The sequence below is a fragment of the Dromaius novaehollandiae genome, chromosome 4 (genome assembly GCF_036370855.1).
Source record: "Dromaius novaehollandiae isolate bDroNov1 chromosome 4, bDroNov1.hap1, whole genome shotgun sequence".
In the NCBI taxonomy this organism is placed as follows: domain Eukaryota; kingdom Metazoa; phylum Chordata; class Aves; order Casuariiformes; family Dromaiidae; genus Dromaius; species Dromaius novaehollandiae.
The window spans coordinates 13,939,834-13,962,124 of record NC_088101.1 but is presented as its reverse complement, the minus strand read 5'-3'; the positions used below and the strand labels follow the sequence as shown (position 1 = coordinate 13,962,124).

Here is a 22,291-nt window from a genome sequence, read left to right as displayed (position 1 = left end):
ACAGCCATTTACATGTGTGTATCAAACCCAGCTTTCTCAATGATACTTTTTAGTGATGCTGCTGAAGAGGCAGTACACAGATTGGGAGGATTCATGTTGAGGTTTAGATCAGAACTGATTTACTTAATTGAAAATTCAGGAGTTGTTCCTCCATCGGGTGGGTCTCAGTTAAAGACTGTTCCAGATTGCAGGACTGTCCTTCACAAGTGCTTCTGGGTACGGACCCAGAGAGCTGCACTGGGATCGAGGTGGTTGGGAGAACTTAGGCGTGACAACACAGGGAATTTGCTTCCATCTAGAGCGTTTGTGTGGGGCGCTGTGCTCTTAGAGATTTTCGTGTAGTGATGAGCCAAACACATTTGCTCTGCCTTCTTTATTTCTTCTGAAACTGTTTGCCAAGTAAAATGTCTCATCCTAAAATATGGCTTGCTTTTGTCTTGTTATTTATTTGGTTTGTTTTTAAATAAACTCTTGATCTAAAAAAAAGTGTAACCTGCCCTATTGTGTATACTGGTTTGGTTTGCACCGATGTTCAGGAAAGGAAAGGAGAGAGTAACAACTTGGAAAAACAGATGCCCAAAGCCATCTGTTCCTCTGCTCACGGTCATTAGACGTTCAGTCACAGTATGGCAGTGGGAACTTGGAATGACTTTTGTTTTCTTTAGGACTGCACTAGTTGGCTTTAAAGTGAGCACGAAATGAAATGAACACATCTCGTAGGTGGCCACAAACTCTCACAGATTTGCAGTCTGGTTTACATAAACGTACTAAACAGCTTAGTGTGCTTTGCGGGCAGGATCACAGTTTCCCAGGACTGGCTTAACCCAGCAGACTAGGTATATCTGTGGTTGGATAAAGCCCAAAGGTACTTGAGATAAGAGATATGATGTAAAAAATAGATTATTAATATCTGGAAGACTCAAAGCTTCATAAATAAGTATAAGTTGCAGTGTTTTCCTTTTCTTAGGAAAATAGGCTGTCTGTGTTCATTTTAATTTTGCTTTTATTAAATTTTTTTTTACTGTGTCTCTTTCTGTAAACCCTGAGATGCTGGTACCCTGCGCCAGTCTGGTACAGAGAGGGGAGGGGAGGGGAGAGGTTTTATGGAAGGGGCTTATGCTGATACAGCCAGTGGGGGGGGGGGGGGGGGGGTTGGAACAGCTTCAAGTGAACATAGAACTGAGCTACCACACAGCCCCTTCCAGCAGCACCTTTTAAATAACTTTGCAATGCAAACCCTGCTGTATACCCAAAGAGACATGGGCGCACAGAGGTAAAGTAGTCTTCCCATCATCATCCCCCCGGTTAACATAAAACTAATGTTCATTGTGTCTTCTGAGTCCCACAACAGTGCTTTTTTTGGCGGCACAGACCAAGGAAGGCTTTTAAAAGAGGCTTTAAACAAGATGTACCCTACAATTTAAAACGAGAAGAACGGAGTGGGGTTTCGTCATTGGCCACCACTGCTCTCTGACACTAAGAGGGGATCAAGCTGTTGACCTCTGGCAGGATTTGAGTTGGGCGATGCTAAATCATTTTGTACATCCAGTCAAAAAGTACATTTTGAGATTGACTCCTGTTTGAAGTGATAGTTTCTCTGCAGTCCTGGCCACATTTCAACCTGGGTAACTCTGCTCCACCTGCTTAAAATCCCTCCCTGCTGTTTCATTGGATATGACATTCTCCATTGCTCAAGGCCATTATCGTTCTGTGATGCTGCTGTTTCACTTCCAGACTGTTTCATATCACCTGTTCCTAAATTGATTTCTAGATGGTCTGTGCCTGTGTTTTTTGTACATCAGTTTGTCACTCCTTCTGGCTTCCTTGTAATTACTTAAAAAGAAGCTAAATGTGAAAACACTAAATATGCGCATAGCTTCATAGCTTTATTAAGACCGGTGCAGTAGCTTCTCTTGGCATTTGTCTACATCGCCAATGAGGTTATCTTCCCACAGTATTTCTTTCACCATGAGGTTTAATTTCATGCATGTTAGTCTGAATTCACCAAAAGACATCTGTCTCTGGTGTTTACCGGTTGCCTTGAGTGAGCATTTTTCTGTTTGTAGTGGATTTAGAGAAAGGCTCTCCATGAGGGGAAGGGAGAACTGGTGCACAACAAAGGCAGGGCATCCATGCAGGTCACAGGGTGGGTCTTGGGAGGATCAGATATATTCTCCACATACCCACTGCAGGCAAGGTAGCTACTGGACCATCCTTCCTTCCACAGGCTTCATAAAGAATTTTATCACACCGAGGTTATTTCAAAGTGTTTTCCCTCAAAGTACCACACAAAGGCTGCTCCCCTTCCTGTTGATGCCTGCTCTTCTCTTCATAGCCTTATCATCCTTCCATGTGTGGTATTTCTTTTCCTTTTTCCTCAGTTTCTGTCATTTTTTTCAGTAATGTATCAGCAACAGGACAGCTTCTGTTGCTTTGACCCTAATATTCTCATCTCCTTCTGGACTTCAGAAATGAGACATACTTGAAATCTTCATCTTTGGAAACTGAGAATCATTTGGGAGAACACATCCGCCATTACAAACTGGAGTCAAGGGCTCAGCTTCCTGTGACTTGTAGGCAGAATCAGGTGCTTCCCTTTCCCCTTTGCCTACAAGTAGCTCTCTCCAAGCTGTAAAATGAATTTGTGTTGGTTGCTTTTCTTCTTAAATCTTTCTGCTGCTAACGCTATGTTTCTTTCATTAACAGATTAGCAGGAAAGCTGTTGCTGACAGTCCGCCCCCAGTACGAAAACTGCCCTGCAAGACGCTCATAGAAGCTGACGGCAAGCCACAGCTCCAAGATATTCCATGGGGACTGTACCAGATCCTCTGAGATCTGCCAAACTTTCCCTGGTCACAGTTTCTGAGGAGAAGGATCACCTGGGAGACCTGCAATCTACTAAGCACCAGCCCAAACAACCAAGTCAAGGAACAACCAGCAATGGCTTTTCATGCACAGTGTCTGGTTCTGCTGGAGTTTGCTCATTTGACCTAAAATGCACCACAGCTGCCGACGTTCAGACGTGTGAGAAACGCCACGGGGATGATGCTAGCTGGCAGGAGGCATTTTCTCCTGGGCTCTTCGGCAAAGCTTCAGAGGGGCATCCTGCAGGCGTAGAGTCTGCTAGTAACTCGCAGCCAAAAGCCGGTAAGGAACTGGCAGTGCAAGCCCTGACTGCAGAAGGAGCCCGTTCAGCAGGGCACGGGCCAGATATGATGCCAGCGCCCCAGAACTCCCGCCAGTTTGTGCAAAGCAGCCAAGCCAAATCAAGCTCCCTGGCACAAATGGATGACTCTGCACTGAAACCTCAGGGGACTGATGATCAGCCAGCACTTGAGGTGTTACACTATTCTTCCCCAGGCAACCCTATCAGGGGTGGTGAGTCCTTTCATACTTCTCAGGCAAACATTCTGCAAAGAGGGGAAAAAGAAAAGGGAGCAGAAGAACCTGATCCTGCTGTGTGTCAGTCAGCCTCTCCAGCTGGGGACACTGAAGGAGATCTGAGGAGAGGTCCACAGGTTGGTTTGGAGGCAGAAAGCAGAGCTGCAGACACTGTGCAATCATGCCCCACTGATCCAAGTGCAGTAGTTCAGAGCAGCAAGTCACCAGCCCAGCTCAGGCGTGAGAGCACGCAGCCAGTATGCAACGCAGACATGGAGACGGTGAGTTCAGGCCTGACCCAGCTGTCCAAGTTCAGAGAAACGGGTACAATGACAGTTCAGACTGAGAGCAGGTCTTTAACTCAGGAAGCAGCAAACAGGACATGGCGAGATGCTGAGGTTCAGGCTGTGGCCAGTGTGGAGAGCAAATCAGCTTCCACCAGCCCCAGTATCCTTTCTGCCTTCTTAAAAGGGAATCCTCCTTTGGAGGAAAAGGAGGAACTGCACATCATTTATCAAGGCAGTGGGGGGCTGAGCCAGTCTGAACTTACTGACAGTTTGACCTCACACCCAAAGTCCCCATGTTCTTCTGATACCATGTCAAAATCGACTGTTCTTACAGCTGTGACCAATACAGCCCAAACCCAGGCTGTCAAATTGCAAAAATATTCTGGAGATCAATCTAGCGTGGTCTTTCCAGCATCAGCAGAAAATGCAACTCCTGCTCTGCCCTGCCCTCCTGCAGCCATTACCTCCCAAGGGACATCTGTGGATAGTGCCCAAATGGTCTGTGCGGCCAGAGACAGCCAAGATGCTACTCTGGTGCCCTTGGACGCTCCAGTCCTGCCAAAGGCAATGCCTGTCGACCAGCTCGCAGTTAATACTGGTAATCAAAGTCCATCACAGTCTGGTTGTGGTGAACCAAACACTATTTCAGCTGCGGTTGTCCCAGAAATCAAGAGCAATGTGCAGCATCTTGTCCAGGATGCAGGAAGCAGCCAGTTACCTTCACCCTGTAATACATGTAGTGAAATCAAGCAGAAAGAGGTCCTGGGCAGCTCTGAGCAAAAACTTGCGCAGGGTAAGGGGGTGAATGAAGTGGAGGCAATTCCCGTTCAATCTGGGGTCAAACCAAAGGAAGAAAACTTGACGATGCTTGATCCTAAAGGAGCAATGAATGTTAGCAGTGAACCTGCCGCCGTCAGCATAAAGGCAAGTTCAGAGGATACCGGTGGAAAGGGGCATGGCAGAGACCAAGGAGAGAGCAGCCAGGCTCTGAAGACCAGTGGTCGGAGTCTGCAGGCAGGATTGATACCTGCAAGTTCTGCTCACATCACCCCTCTCTTGGAGGCCTCAGCAGCTCCCCAGCAGCAAGGCCTTCAGGCCAAGGAGTCCAGACATGAGCTTGATACAGCGGCTCTTCCTGCTTCAGCTCAGGCTTTGCCAAATCTTGGGGAAAACAAAAAGCAGCCAACCCCAGCCATGGAGGCAAAAGTGCAGGTGAAGCAGTCCAAGCACGTCAGGGACGTTGTGTGGGATGAGCAAGGCATGACGTGGGAGGTTTATGGTGCTTCCCTCGATCCAGAATCCTTGGGAATTGCTATCCAAAACCACTTACAGAGACAAATACGTGAACATGAGAAACTGATCCGGGCTCAAAACACTCAGAACCGGAAATCCATTTCCTCGGATACATCCTCAAATAAAAAACTGAAAGGGAGGCAGCATAACCTATTCCAGTCCATGCTGCAGAATTTTAGGCGTCCTAATTGCTGCGTCCGACCTGCTCCTTCCTCTGTGTTAGACTGAAATGGTTTGCAGGGGTGGATAGATGTCTGCAGTGGTATAGAGACCCCCCCCCGTCCCCTCGAGTCTTAAGTCCTGCTGTTCAGTTGTGTTATTGGAATTGTGATGCAGCAACAGTGGAGATTATTGCCCTTTGTTTCCCGAGCAGTCCCTCCATCATGCCTTTGTTATTGCCACAGCTGGTGTGTTTCCACAGTATGCCCCCACCCGTCTACTGCCAGAGGAAAAGCTAGGCACTTAGCAAAAGCACAATTTTGAATTGCCGCAGGGAGAGCAGGACATTCAGATAAGGCATGAAGCAGAGAGAAGATGATCAGAATTATTGTCAAAAGTGATTTTTATGCATCGCAAGGTCTTATACAAGGGGATAGGCTGGGGGAGGCTGGATGAGGTGAAACTAAGGTTAAACAGCTGTAAACAGCTAATGCTCTCCAACAATAACAGAAGACAACTTCCCTTACGTTCAAGTTACCCACACTGAGGCAAGTTTATGAAAAGGCTGAGGACATTGATCGCTGATCAGCCTCGCTACTGTTGACACTGTGGGGTGCAGTTTTCATGGCAGCCTGAGAGAGTCGGGTCTTCCCCTCCCATTGAAGTGTAGAACCAAGGAAGGAGTGAAGAACAAGGTTGAAGGATTGTCGCTTGGGAGAAGAAGTAAGTTAAGCAAATGGGATTTTGATGGCTAGAACAAGAGGTGAGAGAGAGAGAGGTAAATTCTGTGGGCTTTTTCTCCCCTGAGTCAGCCACAGTTAAGATGTGTGGAATGTGTGAGTAGGCAGTATGGACAGGTAAGGTAAAACATAAGAGAGCACTTAACTAGGTTTCCCCGTGTCTGTCAGCACGGTGCTGCCACTCGCGCTGCGGTACTCTAGCCAAGTCTTTCGAAAGCAGCGAGTAGTTCTGGGTTCTGCGCCTGAGTCTGGGTTCTCCAGTGCTCTGATTCTCTGACAGCGCTGAACACCTCTCTTCTGTAAATCACTTTTTTAAAAGACGGATCTTTTTCTTTCTTTAGAGGTGCGTGCTGATGTTTTGAAGTAGAAGTAGGCTGTGCTGTGCATCTGGGTCCATTAGCCTACATGTCTAGTGTGTACACTGCTCAGATTTTTTTTCCTTTAAGTCCTTGTCCAAACCTGTTTTTTTTTTGTAATAGTAGTAGAAGTATTTTGATGCTTTTCTTGCTGCCTTTCATAAACTTAATACCATTTAATTAGCCTGTGCATATTTTGTTTTACCTAATTCTATCTATATTATAAAGCATTATATTGTTAACTTGAAACATTTATTTTACAGAAATACTGAAGTCTTGAGACAATCTTTACTGTATTTCTAATGTTAGAGAAGTTACAGAATCTGCTAATAAAAGGTAGCTTAGTGACTGTTTCTCCAGAAGTGTGATGTACAACGTCTCAAACGTGTTTGTCACGTTTCTCAGATTAATAATATTTTCCAAGCTGGGGAATGTGTTTCCCACTATTTTTTTTTCATCCTGTATGCTAGGGTCCATGGGAGGTTGGGGAACTCCTGCAGTTTGTAGAAAATTCAGTTTTCAATCTTGCAAGGCATTGAGGATTTAGATGTTGCAGTCCTGCAGGGGACTAGAGTTAAATAGGAATTATTTTTATTCCATTAAAGATTTTTCATGAATCATGATGATGATTTATTTCTGTTTGTAGTACCACACACCTGACTTACTGTGTAGATTATCTTACAGGTTTACACAGTGTAAATGAATTTTATTATCTTTTTTTTCTTTTTCTGAGAAGCAGCCCTGAGGTGATACCTTTTTATTCAGGGGACCAAAATTTGTGAGTATATCAACTGTCAGGCCTTCAAAGCAGCTGTTTGGGGACAATTTTTTTCCCGAGCAGGGGGGTAAAATACTGCAAAGTTTCTGTAAGGTACAATATTTTAACCTAGTTCAATGAAAGCTGTTGTCTTTAGGCATGGTACTGAATTGACTCCAAATTTTCCTCTGGCGTATTTGTAGGGTTTTTATAGCCCACCCTTATTCCACTTCTGTACATTATTTTAAGTCATCTCCCACCTGATGCTGAATCGCTGAATCTGAAATGCCACATTAGAGAGTGTCTTCTCACATCTGCCTACTAAGAGGAAAGTTTTGTCTCTTTTGTTATTACTGTTTCCATCGCCTTCCTAGCAGTGTCTGAGATGTGAATTTCATGTGAAATTTTGTGGGGGATTAATATTGACAGCATCATTAGGTAAGATTAGTTGACAAGTTCAGTGTCTCTTACCATGTTGTGTCTGTGTCAGCCCTGAAGAGGTTCCCAAAGTTTTCCACGGTGTTTGTGGTTTCCTGTCCCGGTCCAAGGCTTCGCACTTCTCCTCCTTGTGCCTTCACCTCCGTTCTGCCCCCTTCCTCCCTAGCTGCTGCCCAGCCTGTCTCCCTGTGAAAGTGTCCCGTGAACAAGCTTGCGTCCCTCTCTCTGTCACCCTCCTTATTATAGCATTGTGATCCAGCTTACCCTGAACTGTCCCTTTACAAATGTGTTCAGTCTAAATATATAAATGGATTGTCATATTTTTCCAGAGGAGAATAAACAGCTATCGCGTATTCACCGATTTCCATGAACTTTATCCTTTAGCTCAAGCTCTCCAAAACATTTCTAAAATCTGTGTCTGAGTTGCTTTATTGAGACCGAACTTCGCTTGGCATTTATTAGCAATGGAAGAGCAGTGTGCTGGACCAGCACTGGAACTAACTGTTCTGCGTGAGAAATCGGAGATCGCTTCTGGTACCCTGCAGCTGCTTCTGGCTGTGAGTCTTCACCAGCCTTGTCCACCCTCACCCCCCCACCCCAACTAACCTTTCTTCCAGGGAAATGTCACCAATACATACATAAAACAAAATGCTGACGGGTAGATGTCATACCAAGTGGATGCATCCAAACAACTGCGTGGGCATAGCTGGAGAAACTATAGTGGTCAGCAGAGCATCGTGCTTTCGTGTTCTGTGAGAAAAATTGCTTGAAAGACAAACTGAAATATATCAGTGACACTGTCCTGTGGGCACAAAACTCCAGCAGACGTTCACATCCAAGCAATAATGTGCCAAAAACTAATGCATAAAAATGAGTCAGTAATCACCAGCACATCTCATGTAAACTATTTTATGCTTTCATTTTGTCCTAGTAGGGCAGAGTATAGGCAACCTGGTAATTTAACACCAGGTTATGTTTTCTCCTGCATACAATGTCTAGATGACCAAGTGAATCCTTGTAGGAATGATGCATGTTTCACCAGCAGCAAAACAGAACTGTATCTTGAGTGATGACTGGCAAATAATACTTGTATAAGTGGTCTTGTACCAGTGAGAAAGACTGTCGTTGGTGTCACATCAGTGTCAAAAAAGTGTGCTTGGAGTGGTGGTAAGGCAGAGGGTAGGGGAAAACGATCTGTGGGCCCTCACCCCGCTCTTTCTCTGCCCTGTGATCAGAATCACACTGTATTGGTCGAGTGGTTAACAACCATGGAAATTTATTTGGGGTGATAAAAAGAGGCCTCAAAGCAGAAAGAAGTGCTTTGTCATTCCCACAAATTAATCTCTATTAAAAAAAAAATGGGTTACCACCTGGCCAGGTGAAGTAACTCTTAATTTCAGTCTGTTGCAGGATGAGATAATTGTGGAGACGAGCTAAAGGTCAGGAAACTGTTCTCTGTTGGCGCATCTCCTGGGAAGGTTGATGTGGCCAGAATCATTGTAGGAGTCCTTAATAAAAGCAGTGAATGAAAGTGAAAGGGTTGCTTCTAATTTCACTTCAAGAGCTTTTTACTAGGAAAGACAAGAGTGAATCTGTTTCAATGTTTCCAATCAAACCTGAGTTCAAGCAGAACCTCGATGCAGGCAGTTTGCAGGATAGCCCTGATTTTGTGTGAGGCTGTGAAGTCCAGAACTGTCTGGGTGTGCTTAGTTGGTGTCTGCCAGCTTTGCCATGTCTTGGGCAGCAGTAATGAATTCCTGCCTCACTTCTGTTGACTTGTTTTGGAAAAGGCATAGGGAAAGAGCTGAAGGGGCAAGAAGGAAGGGCATATCTGTCTCACCATTTCAGAGCAAGAAAGTGTCCCTTTGAGCGTACAAGAAGGAACTGCTGAGAAGAATGAGGAGGGACCAAAAGAAAAGCAAAACCGAGGTGGTGAAGGTACTTCACTAGGAATTCCCATTCTTATGTCCCCAAAGCCGGTGTTTTGCTTAATTTTTGCAGTGCTCCCCGTTTGTTCATTCTGAGCTCACACAGTTTTCATTTTCATTGTGTTTCACAGCCTTTAGGAATAAGAACATTTCCAAAGATTGTGTGTTTTGTTAATGTGCAGATATATACAAATACGATTCAGCAAAACTGACCTAATAAACTAACTGATAATACGAGTAAGTGAACAATACCTGTTTATTACCACTACTATCATGTAAGGGCTTGTAAAATGAACATTTTGGAGAAGTATATTCAAGGGATTCTGAAAAAGTGAATATATGCTCTAAAGATAACACAAGCATTTATCTTGAATTCCATTACTGTTTCTGAGTTTTCAAGTTAGTAGAAATTCAACAGAAAATAAGAGTATATTTCAAAGCCTGTTGAAATTGATGGAAAATTCCTTTTGGCTTCCACTGGTTTTCAGTTTGGAAATATAATGGAAACTACTATATCTGTATTTTATTACTTAGCTTAGGAAATGCAAGGTTTCTATAACAGTACAAATATTACTAGCTTATTAGGCTGATTCTCCATTGATTTAATCCTGCCCTACCCCTTCATACCTTTTGAAAATGAATGCCAAAAGTTACTAAGGCAAAGTACGCTTTTCACACCCGTCTTACGGAAATGATTGCTCTGAGAGACAGCTGTTAATCAAGCTCCTTGATCTATAGTGACACTGCTGTTTCAGTGTTTCAGTTCTGTTATTTAGAAAGCTAAGGGCTAAGGTCTGAAAGAATCTCCCATTTTCTTTCCCTTTTTTTTGTAGCATCACGGTTTCTGCTTATTGATTTTTTTTGGTGACTGGGATGCCTGTATCAGTCATCAATATTTTCTAAGTCCACCCCAAGCCAGGTATGTAAATAGATCCCTATTCAAATGCTGCCAACTGCGAAAGCTCTCCGGAGTCACTGGATGCTGCAGTGGTCCATGGGTTCTGAAGATCAGACCTTGTACATTGAAGTGACTGAAATGTTCTTTTAGGTGCCCAAATTTAATTACCACCTGAGCCAATGTAGCTATTTAAAAGAAAGAGTGAAGTATTACAGCTCAGTTAATCCAAACTGAAATGAACATCATCCATTTTTTGAAACTCTGAGATGTATTATTTTGCCTGCTTTTGTGCTTTTCTGAGCAGCTCTTCCCGAGTATTTGTAAAGTGGATTTGGAATCAAATCCTAGCAAGGAAGATTTTGCAATGGGAAATGTATCTTTCAGCATTCAGGCTGCTTTAAAGAAGAAACTTGTTATTGAGCCCAGCCACACGGAGAGAAAAATATTCTTGCCTTTAGCAAAAAGTTTGCTATAGGTAAGTTTGTGCATGTGTGTATATGTGTTTAAAGGGAGTGCACAGGTGTGCAAGGACTCATGCATTACTCATACTCTAACAAGATTTTTCCCTTTGCTGTTACTGATTGAGTGCTGGAGGTTTAGCATCTCCCACAATTTTGGGGCAACAACAGGAGGTTTAGATTGCTCTGCAATACAGAAACAAGAATTTGCTCCTTGTCTGGTCTCTAAAACATTCCCACAACCCTAGCTAAAAAAAAAATAGCTGACCAACCTCTGTGTCTGGGCTGTCAACAGAAAGTGCAGTGGTTGGGTCTACGGAAGTGCACACTGGCTCCAAAGCTCTGTGGAAATCCACAGTTGTACATACAAACTGGTTTCTGCACAAAGGCTGTGAGTTATAGCAGGTATCGGAGCTCATGAGGAACAGAAATCACGTGGACTGAGTCTGTTTTGAAATGCTAGACCTTGAGTTTTTGTCTGCTTAGAGTGACCATCCATTGAGTAGAAATACATGACAAAACTCTGCCTTCAAAGTCTTCAGCAATCTTTTGCGTAAGAATTTTAAGCAGTGTCTGTTAGATGTATCTTAGCGGCTCGGCTACAGTGGTTGACGCTTGTGTTAAAGGGTTCTCCTGATAAACACTTCCTTTAACTCAGTTCAGAGTGAATAGTTCTAGGTAAGTCACAGCCAAGTTTAAGCACTGCCATGCGGAATTCAGTACCTGGCAGAGAAAGATCTGACGTTCAAGTGCTAAGGTCTCAGCAGCACACTGAAAAGTGGTGTGAGTTTGTACTCAGAGTTAAAGGGAGAGGTGGTAGGTGAACTTTGAATTCCTGGTTTTTGCAAATGTCATAAAAATGATGGCCACAAATCAGTCAGCAGCAGCAGAAAACCAATTTGGGGCTTCTGAAGACAAGTAATATTATTGTGGCTTTATTATTTTTATAGTTACACTGACTGAATGTGATGTAATGTACAAAGTAAAGCTCGTTTTAGGCTTCCAGTGTACTGTAGCATTCGTTTGAGACATATCACTAGAATTTTGCATGTGAAGAAGTCTTGACGATGGTACTAAAGCGATGTTATTGACATGGTCAAGTCCCTTAGGAATTTAATGTTTTGCTGTTTTACATCTTCTGGTCTCCACAATGACTACAATAAAATGAACACTGTCTTAATTATTCTGGGTCTCTGTTTGTAGGGTGTCATGAGAAAACAAAGGACTTCTTAAGTGTCACTGGCCATTTTTCTGGCTATATCTAGAAATATCTGTAAGACACAAAAACAACAAAGGTTTTTTCTGAATTGAGGCCTATGGCTTGGCACCTTGCAAAAGCTAGGTGCGGTGGAAAAACAGCATGCTCTATCCCTGCCAGACAATAGGAGATCTTTCTGCTTCCCTCTGTGTAAGTGCCATTGATTTTTCACAGCTATTTATTAACACAGGCTTTTCTGTGGTGCCCATTACTGTACTGTTTCACATGGATTCACTGAACCTTTCATCAACCCCTTGCCGTCCAGCAACAAATTACTCATCCAGCTCAGCTCCCCAGGAGCAACATCCTGCTCCAAGATGGAAGAGGCAGAATTTTAACTTTACGGTGTCACTGCTGTAGCAAACCATCATTCCCCCCCTCACCCCTTCAGTCACCCTCACACACACAAATGGTATGAGACGACCAGAGTATTGGCATCAGAATAACTCAAATGAGCTTCTGCTGTAAAAGGAAGTAAAGTTTTATCTCACGGTACAAGACCGGAAGATAACTGCCAATGACAGTGAAGTATCCAGTAGCAGTACGGGGATAGTGTTTCCCTAAGGCTGTCTGCCACTAGAGGGAATGTGTTTGAGTACTCTTACCTTGGCTTATCCTTTTCTGTGGCAGTTTGGGGAATACGGAAAGACATTTTCTGTGTTCCCATGTTGATGCACTTAAGAGTAGTGAGAGAGAAATGGGACGGATCCTGAGGTAACATGTCTACGCATCAGCTTCTGTTATCAGGGAAACTCTTGACTGTTCATACCAAGCTGGAGCCTTCTACTCAAAAGTAATGATTAGTTGTTTCCTCAGCTGTGTGTCTGTAGTTCTTACGTCTTTTGGCTAGCTGATGTGGTTCAGCCTTCTTCAGCTCATTGTCCTGTACTTTGGACAACTATGCAGTGTATTTTATTAATGAGCTTTGCTGAATTCCTTGCTGTATGGTTCAGGTTCCCATGTGCTAGTGGCTGCCAAAGAGTAGTCCTGAACCGAAAGTGCCAGGAGCTTTTTTCCCTACAGTAGGTGGGATTATTCAGCTGCATGCTGCAATTGGCAGTCTGTGTTTGTAGGCAGCAAAACTACTGAGATCTCTTCATTCTTAATGATCACTACAGTACGGAAAAATCGTAAAGATCCTTTTCCCCAAGGGACCAGCCCAGCAGAAAAAGGACCAGTGCTCAATTCTGTAAAAGCAAAGAAGCTAACATCCTATCGAACCAGTCATAACCAGTGCATGGTTTCCATCTGACACAGATTTTACAGCATATAGCATAGCAGTTTCAGTGAGATGCTGCCTGCATGTATAAAGAATATTTTTTGGCTGCTTGTTGATGCATGAACTGATTTACTGACAACTTGAGCTTTCCAACCAGCAGCAGTTCATCCCGGAGTATTTGCTTAGCTTCTTCAACCAGATAACCAAACTGCCATGGATTTGGGGATTAAAATTTTATCAAAAACACTCTGCAGCATGTGGCAGTAGCGTGAATGGAAACCTTGTGACTTCCTCATTGAAGTTAAAATTTCTCTTTTAAGAACCGTGAATAGCTAGTTTCACAAGACAGTGTTTTAAAATGTAGGTACTTAAATCTGTGACTGAGTATTTAGATAAATGTGGCCTAATTTATGAGAAGTGTAGAGTGCTCTTACCTGCTGTTGAGGTCTTGGAGACCTGTGGATGCTTGGTATCTCTGCAAAGAATGCCACTGTTAGCTGGATGCCTATACCCAGCGTGATAGTAGGTCACTGGCAGTGCACAGCTATGAATAGTGATAGTCTTTATGTTTGGACCAACAGAAAGTTGTCTGTGCAAATTAAGAAATAGCAATTTGTGCACCATTGCTACTAGTATATCAGCAGTGTTAGTAAGAGGGTGAGGGTACAGCTGCTCGCACCACAGAGCATAGTTTTGTGAAAGTGTTGTCCTTTGCACTTATCAGAGTCAAAATTAAGTGGGATCAGCAAGCTGGGAGTGTGGGTGCTAGCCTGAAAAGGGATTTGCCCTTGCTGTTCCATCTTCGTGATGAATTAACTTAAAAAAAGTTTTTTAATAGCCTGCTGTGGACTGCAGCACAAGGAAAGGATTTGGGTCATTCATGCTGAGGTTCTGCCTTAATTCTGTAATTCTGTTTATTTCTTTTCCTAATTAGAAACTTGCTCATGGCAGTGCTTTTCGTCTAAATCCACTTACAGAACATCAGAAAAACATAAGCAAGCCAAGCAGTTAAGGACGTGTTTCTCATAGGCTGGTGAAAAATACTCTGGGAATTAGAGCACGACTGCTCAGCACCCATGTTTTCTCCTGTTAGGAATGGCTTGTACGTAGGCATGGCTGCTGGATCCTGCAAAGCGAATTCACCTCTGCATCTGCACTGAGCTGGGAACAGCTGGGTCGAGTCAGCTTGGGTTCGGGAAGGAGGACAGAGGAGGTCTGCCAGGACGCAGCAGAGGTGAGGCCATTCAAGAAGAGAATTTTCTTCTGTGATTGAGGAGCAGTCTCTGTTTCTTCCTTCTTGTTTTTGTGTCCCTTTCTTTTATAGGGAAAGCTGCTAGGCTATTAATTAACGAGACAAGTTGCTTAGCTTCAGTAACTCTTAAGCCAAGGGAGAAGGCTTTGTGGAGCTGCTGGATCCATGCGCTGGGTTACTTGCCCTTCTGCAAGGCCTGAGCTCCCCTTCAGTTACGGTTGCTTTGGGCGCCTGCTCTGTAGGCAGAGGGCAGAAGACAGGCTTCTCTGACGTTTCCCTGGATCTGCACCTGCAGCACAGAAGGGATGGGAAACGGCTAGGACTTGCTCAGATCATATCCAAATGTCTCCCCTGCACAAAGGCGTCATCCTATCTTTATGAACACCAAATATTTGCAGGAGAAATGATGGCTAAGAAAGCCGAGAGTTTATATGGTAGTTTTAAGCAAGACATTGTAATCAGAAGGGTCCAGCAAACTAGCTGAACACAGCCAAATGCAGTATATGCTTCCAGTTGTGGTTAGCTTTAAAGTGGGTTTATCTCATTGCCTTTACTGATATGGCTCTGCATTCTCTTATAGTTCTCTGCTGGGAAAGTTTTCCTGGTATTCACCCCAACTTTCTTGCTGTACAGCTTATACTGTAGCAGGCTATACCTCCTTCATCCACCAATCTTAAGTAGCGCTCTCATTCCTCCCAAACTCATCTACCTTTCCAGCTTGATTCAGTTGCTCTCGAAGGACCATTTGGAAGAGTGAAGTGACAGGTAGCTTGCAATCACACAGCTCACTCTTTCCTATCTGCCCTTCACTTTTTTGATGTTGCCATGAATGATACTGGCAACTGTGCTGAATTTTTTAATGTGAGTTCCTGTGCTTTGGGACACATCCTGAGATCAGCAAACTCAGTACAAGTAACAGAGCCGGTACGTGTCTTCTGTTCCCCAGGATGAATGTGGGTGAGTAACCTCTTCCCTGTTTGTCACTAATCCCTCGCATCTCCCTGTTCCCTTGTAAAGCCGAAGCCAGATTTTCTGGCCCATTCCCCTGTGGCAGCACAGATGGAGCGGAAAGTAGTCATATTTCTCCACTGGGTATTTCCCTAAGATGGCATACTTCCCACAGGCACAGAGCCGTGGTAACCATCTCATAATGTCCACTCCTTTGCACGCAGAGAGAAAATCTGTCCAGTTTCTCTGATGCATTTTCGTTCTGGTCTGGCTAACATACAGGTTAGAATAGTTATTGCAAACTAATTGGTGGTACCGTAGAGACAGCCTGCAAAGTTGAGGGTAGTGCCTAAGCAGTCCTATTCTCTGCTGAAACGGAAGCTGGAGCTTTTGTAGAACTGGCCCTGAAGAAAAAAGTTACAGCTTTTTCCATAGCTGCACATGTGGAAGTTGTGTCCAGCTTCTGCATAGCCAAGGATGGTCCCTTCTAACTCCAGTGGAGTTAAAGAAAAAGAAAACCCCAAAATGTATTTAAGCCTCCCTCTACTGGGGCACACTTCTTCTTTTCGTTTTGGTCATGTCTAGTGGTACGATATACACATTTCTGTTTCCTGGTGATATGTCCTGGTTGCACACTTTTCTGCTCTTGCCAGGCATCAAATAGCAGCTCAAGAAGAGCTTTCAAATTAACTTAGCTTGTTTTGCAATTTTTGCATGAATAAATTATATGGATCTTTCAGTGCTGTAGCTTCTTTCCTTAAAAGGCCATATGCTTCATCTAAAACAAAAAATCTAATTGCATTTCCAGATGTTAGGAGGAAGAAGAGGTTTCGTGTCAGTGCTCCTGCCTGAGAATACTGGATGTGTAACGAACAAGTGCAATCAGGGAGAAAACCACATGGCAGAGCTTTGTTTTGATATTAAAAAGGAGAGGTCTGTAGGGGAAAAGATGGGCTGGTCTCAAATGCTCCTTTTCCTGGGATGCTCCACATCTTTCAAAGTGAATGAGCTATGCTTTGCAAAGGCATTTCACTACTGTCAAAACACTTCAGTTTCAATTTCAAAAATCAAGTGCTTGATTGATGTGTTTACCAAAGTGCTGTAACATGGATGAAAGTGAGTAATAGCTCATTAAAAATTACGTGTTCGGATGAAAAATGTCTGACCAGTTTCCCCGTAATGTTGGTTTTTAACCATCAGTCTTGGCAAGCTTGTGCCTTGCAAGGGCAGACAGTGGGAAAAGAGGCTCCCACCGCTCCCTGCCTTTGCCGACACTGGGCACGTTTGTGCCGTGCATTAGCTCAGGCTGTGCATCGAGCTGGGGAGTCAGCAGAGGCTCTGCAGGGCGGGAGGAAGGCCAGGGCATGAGCGATCTTTCCAGCCATACAGCACACAGCGCTATCCCCCCCCTTGCCCACGTGACAGCATATGCTTCAGTCTGGTGTAAAAGTGACTTGCTGATACCTATTGAGGTTAACGCGACAAACGTGGTGAGCCGCCCCTTTGATGAGTGAACAAGATTGCTGGTTGTAGTGTCTGGCATGGTGGGGCCTTCCGTAGCTGAATTTAAGGGGTTGCCCTGATTTAGAGGCAGAAGACCACCGCTGGTTAGAGTCCGGGCAAAGATGTATTGGCTTATGTAAATGGAGGAGGGGAGGATGGGGGGCGGGGTTTCCTTGTTTCTCGTGAGAAAGGAAGTGGAGTCAAGCTAAAGGATGGGAAGGGGTTAACAGTGAGGGCTGTTGGTGATCAAGTTCAATCAACAAGCAAGAGCCTAAAGACAGCTGATGCCAATGGAGTTGAGTTGCAGCAGAGACCTAGGTATAAGAGTGGGCAAGGGTCCCTCCTAAGAGAGAAGGGTGTTTATGCTTCAGGGCAGTTGAGAGGCAGGAGGAGCTGCAGACAAGGTGAGATACTGAATCCTTGTCTGTGTCATGAGTCTATTCAGGGTTGGTTTGAAGGGTTGTGAAACTTCAACCTGCAGGATGGTGGAGTCCAGGTTGAGAAGAGGAGGAAAGGCATCATACTATATTGAGTGTGTTGTGTTATTAATGCATACTAGGAAAAGGTGCTTCTAGGAGGGGCTTTGAGGAAATTAAATGGGTTGAGTTGCTGGGCTGGATTTGTGGTTTTCACTTTGCAGACTGAGAGCAAGGACAGGTAAAATTAGGCCCATATAAAAGAAGGATAGGAGAGCTAAGAGCTTGGCAGATATTTCTGTGCCCAGGGTGTGCAAAGTAGCACTTTTCTTTGGCCTTATCAGAAAGACACACCTAACTCTGGAGGGCTAGGACTTCCCCCAGGGGGTTTATTGTTTGCCTCTCTTCCTCTTGACAAGAGACAAATAGCTGCCAAAAAAAAAAAAAAGACTGAAGTTCCTAGTAGATTAAGTTGCTATAACTTTGCATTGATTTTTTTTTTTTTTTTTTTTTAACACTGTGAGGAAAAATATGTCAACCTGCTTTTTGGTATATGAAAAAGGCAGACTAAGTAACCTCCCAGAGTACTAGAGAGATACCAAACAAAAGCTCTTACATGTATAAATAGATAGTCAGCAGACTTTCTTTTCTTTTTTTTTTTTTTCTTCTTTTCCCCTTGAAACTCCACTGTAGAATGAAAAATGTGCTCTGCTAGCTTAGATGTTCTTGGTATGTTATATGGGGCTGCCACTTATCTTAAATGAAGTCTTTTTTTAAAGAGAGCTGTAATTACTGAGCCCTATATCTCATGGCTTTTATCCTAGCTTTGCCTGCTTTGTTTATGAGGGACCAAATATTGCCTGTAGCTGTGCACAGCACACTTCTTTAATGTCACACTGATACACTGTGCCAAACACCATAACAGTTGCTGCGAGCAGCCCCAGTCATGGTGTCACATGGATAATTAGCGCTTTGTTACCCACTGCCCATGTGCCTTTGGCATGCAGCCGGAAGTGATCTGGCCTTGCAAAGTCTCTATTTCTGTTTGGAAGGAGGACTGAGGTTTTAGTTCTCTGAGCTGCAAAGATTACCTTGAAATTGTGTCTTCAGTGTAATCGATGCAGCTGTATGCCTTAACCTGCAGGTAGCTCTAAACCATTTCTTACAGTGCAAATTAATATCTGATTGAAGAATCTATTTTAAAGCCCCAAAGGACTGTTGGCAATAATTGCACACAGAATTTGATCCTCTCCTGCTGTTAGCTATCGCACATACAAAGGAGCTGGGAAGAGTGGAGGTCGTTGTTGTCTTTGTTTAAGCAAAAGGGAAAGATTCTCTTTGCTTTGATTGTAAGCGAGGCGAATCTGTCTGTTCTTTATTTCATTCCTAACTTTTAATGAGCTGTCAAAGCTTGATTTAAAAATGAGAGGAAACAGCTGATCTTGGCAGGACTCTTGCATTGCAAGGCTAATTGCCCGGAAAGAGTGACCATTCTTATACAGCTATGTGACACGTGATTGCCAAGTCTGCATCCTCCTTAATAAACTATTTCAGTAAACTACTGACTAAACTGTACTTAAAGCCCAGAGGAACCAGAAGTGTCATATAATGCACAGCTTGCATGTTACAAACAGCAAAATATCACATCCTTTTAAAGGTGCTTAAAGCCAAGGAAATGTCCTCACACTTCTGAGTTCCTGCTGCCATTACTCAGAGCTAGGAGACTTAATGTCCAGGTTCCCCCTCATCCCAAGACATCTTCTCCAAAAGTTTTGCAAGTAGGTCACTCTATAATTAGGAAACCACTGAAACCCCAAAGCAGCACCAGCTGAGCATGACTTAGCTCATAGCAATGCGGTGCTTGAATACAGCCCCTTGCTCATAAGAAGGACAACTTTGCAGTAAGAGGGGCATCTTTCTTACTTAGAAGAGTCAAGCATGTATGTGTTGGTCCAGGGCTTACCCCTAACGTGCCTCGCTTCAGTGACACCCCCCACTGCCCCAGTAGTGCTCTGTGTGTCTACTGAACCAGAATGGGAATGGTTAGTCTTGGGACCACAGTCTTTCCTCAGTCTATCGCTTTATATAAACCAAGATAGCTGACAGAGGATAGCCCCACTCACTACTTCTTTTCTGCTGAAATTGCCATCAGAATGGCTAACTTGGCAATTGCAGAGGAAATCTTTTGTTCTTATCTACTTAGACACAGCTTTTAATATAGGTTATCCCAAAGCCATCAGGCAATAGGAAATTTTAGCCACTGCTGAATAGGTAGGTTTCAACATGTGAGCTGGACACCATGGGCTCTGTATCCTAGCACTGGGCTTCTAAGTCTTGGCCTTAATGTCTGAGAAAGGCTCTTTAATCTTATTACATACGATACATGCAATACAGTCTTTCCTTCTATGTCACTTGAACAAATATCTGCAACCTCTGTTATCTCAAGTCAAAGAGAACATTTTTCTCTATGATGCTCTGATAACAGATGAGCCAGAAAATGCCGAAGTTGCACAGAAATCACACTGCACAACATATTACATCTCTGCTGAGCCCAAGCATTTTAACCGTTTCCCTCAATGTGTGAAGTAGTCAGATACGGGTTTTGGTTTTTTGTTTTTTTTCTGAAGCCACTCAGCTGTTGATCAAAATCATGGCCTAGGCAGGATATGATGCATGAAGTCACAGCAAGACAAATCTGGGCTGGACATAAAGACCGCATACTGAACAGTGTCAGCACCAATGTCTAGGAATGTGATACCACTAAATTGTTTGGGCAGATTTCTCTGGCTTGTGTTAGGCAGATAGTTTGTTTGGGTGACCACTATGATCCCTCCTCATGATAAAACTTGCAGAAGACTTGTTCTTCACTGGAGTTTTCCATGCCTCAAAGGGTACAGCCTTGCAGAAAATGGTCCTCCCAGAAACTGAGCTCACTCATCTCCTGAGGCTTAATAGGCCCCAAGGCAAAGGCCTCTGGGCTGGGTCCCAAGTGAATGGAGGTAGGCAGACCTTGCATCCCTTTGCTATGCAGCCTCAATGAGCGGGGACCTTCTGCCAATTAAATGCTTTTAATAATGATGATGCTTCCTGGAAGAACTTTCTTAAAAAAAAAAAAAAAAAAAAAAAAAAAAGGGGGGGGGGGGGAAGGAGGTGGTCAGAGCTTTTCTTGGAGGAAGGCAGGGTTGCAGCAAGCCCACTGGATCTGGTCTTCACCAACTTCATGTTGCTTTGGGTCATGCTGTCCTTGTGCAAGGTGGAAACAGCCTGGCTGCTGAGCAGGAGCCGGCTCTGCCTGGGCCTGTCACCTCACCCAAGAAACCCCAGCTCCCTCCCTCTTGGGCCATGAGGGATGTTACATTAATGCTGTCTGTTTCTTAGAGTCACATGTGGGGATTGTGGAGCACAGATTTCCTTTCAGCTGAATCCCAACTATACTGTACCTTTTCGATAAAACTCCCCTCTGGAAGGGAGACTCCTTATCCTCTTCCATGAGTAGATGATCAGTTTAAAGAAATTCCTAAACTTTGGGAATGCCAGGAGACTCTCTGGCACTGGAGCATGGTAGTGCTGTTCAGCTGGGAAATTCTCACCCGGAAACAAAATGAAGTGCTTTAATTTCTTTCTGAAAGATGGAGGGGATGTGCTTCCTGCAATCACCTATTCCCCAGAATCCTGTTTGTCTCTTAGTTCAGCCGGCCCCTGCACCTCAGTCACCAGCCCTGAGCGTTGCAGTTGACTCAGACGACTGCTCTGTAATGTAGTGAGTGCAACCTATAAAGAATAATGCTACGCGTTATAGCCCTCAGCTGCACTGCGTTCTTCCTTATATGTAAGGACAGCGACTCTGCTTTATATAGCTTGCTCTAAAGAGACATACTGGGTTTGACTGGTGTTAGATTTGAAAACAGAAAACACGGCTGTTAAACATACAGGAAAAAATTGCCTCTTTCTTCCTGAGGTTGGGTGTATTGTGTTCTTATCAATGGGCTGTCCACAGATACATCTGCAGCTTCTCATGTTGCTGTTTAGTTGATTAAAGCTGTGTGTCTGAATCAACCCCCCTGGGCCAGATTATCAGCTGGTGTTAATGAACATAGCGCTGTCGACTGCAACAAAGCCATCAGTCACTTTATAGTGGCTGATGAATTGACTTTGATTCTGAATAACTCCACACACTAGTGCACTTCAGACCTGAATCTGTATTGCACAGCTGCTGTCCTATAGATAGTGCATGCTTTGGGGGTGGTTAGATTTATTACACTGCTTAAGATAACTGAGGCATTGCTGGAAAGTCTGTGTTCAAAGTCAGTGGAGCCCAGCTTATTCTCTGGTTTTTTACTTCCCTGTCCTGAATAGTTTTGTTCCACTGTTCTGTTTTGTCCTAATCCTTGACTGTAGACCTTCAGAGGCAGGCAAAACCCCTGCAGGGACTGTACAGCTCCTAGCATAAAGGGACTCTGTTTCTTGAGCAAGCTGCTTGCTGTTACTTGAACACAGAGAAGCTGGCTATTTCTCAGAAGCTGTTAGTGTTATCCATAGGGACATAATAGACACTGTCCCTCCACTCAAGTGCCTCTTCCTTTAATTAGTTATCCATTTGTCATAATGTTTCTATTGGGGAGTGATGGGGGAATTGTTTGCCGTAACTGTTTGAACATCTGGATGTGTCCTTCCAACCTGCAGCAGGAAGAACTGGCAGACCCAGAGCCTGGCCTCTGATCTTCCTCTGGTTCCTGAGGCCTCCTGGGGATTTCCTTCCCCCTGCGTGCAGGGCCCTGAAACGTTGCTGCAGCCACGTAGACGTGCTTTGCGGGCCTGTGCTCTCTCTGTTTTGAGGAAATGCTGCAGTCCCATTCACCTTACGGAATTTCTTGTACATAAAACTTACCTACCCACTGGGCTGACCATGATTTCATACCTAGTTAACGTATGCTGTCCTTCACGTAAGCCCAGCCCGTCGTTGTGGTCTCTGCCAGGAAGCCATAAGAAAGATCTCATGG

At 44.1% G+C, this 22,291-nt stretch overlaps 1 protein-coding gene across 2 annotated transcripts in view; it reads left to right on the top strand.

The window, feature by feature from the left end:
• Nucleotides 1-11,875, top strand: part of GPRIN3 (GPRIN family member 3) — an 86,676-nt gene extending 74,801 nt beyond the window's left edge. For both annotated transcript variants that reach the window (XM_064510471.1, XM_064510470.1), the window contains exon 2: nucleotides 2,707-11,875. In XM_064510471.1, coding sequence (XP_064366541.1) covers nucleotides 2,808-5,189 — 2,382 coding nt within the window. In that variant the 5' untranslated portion in view covers nucleotides 2,707-2,807 and the 3' untranslated portion in view covers nucleotides 5,190-11,875. The remainder of the gene's footprint in view (nucleotides 1-2,706) is intronic.
• The last annotated feature ends 10,416 nt before the right edge of the window (nucleotides 11,876-22,291 follow it).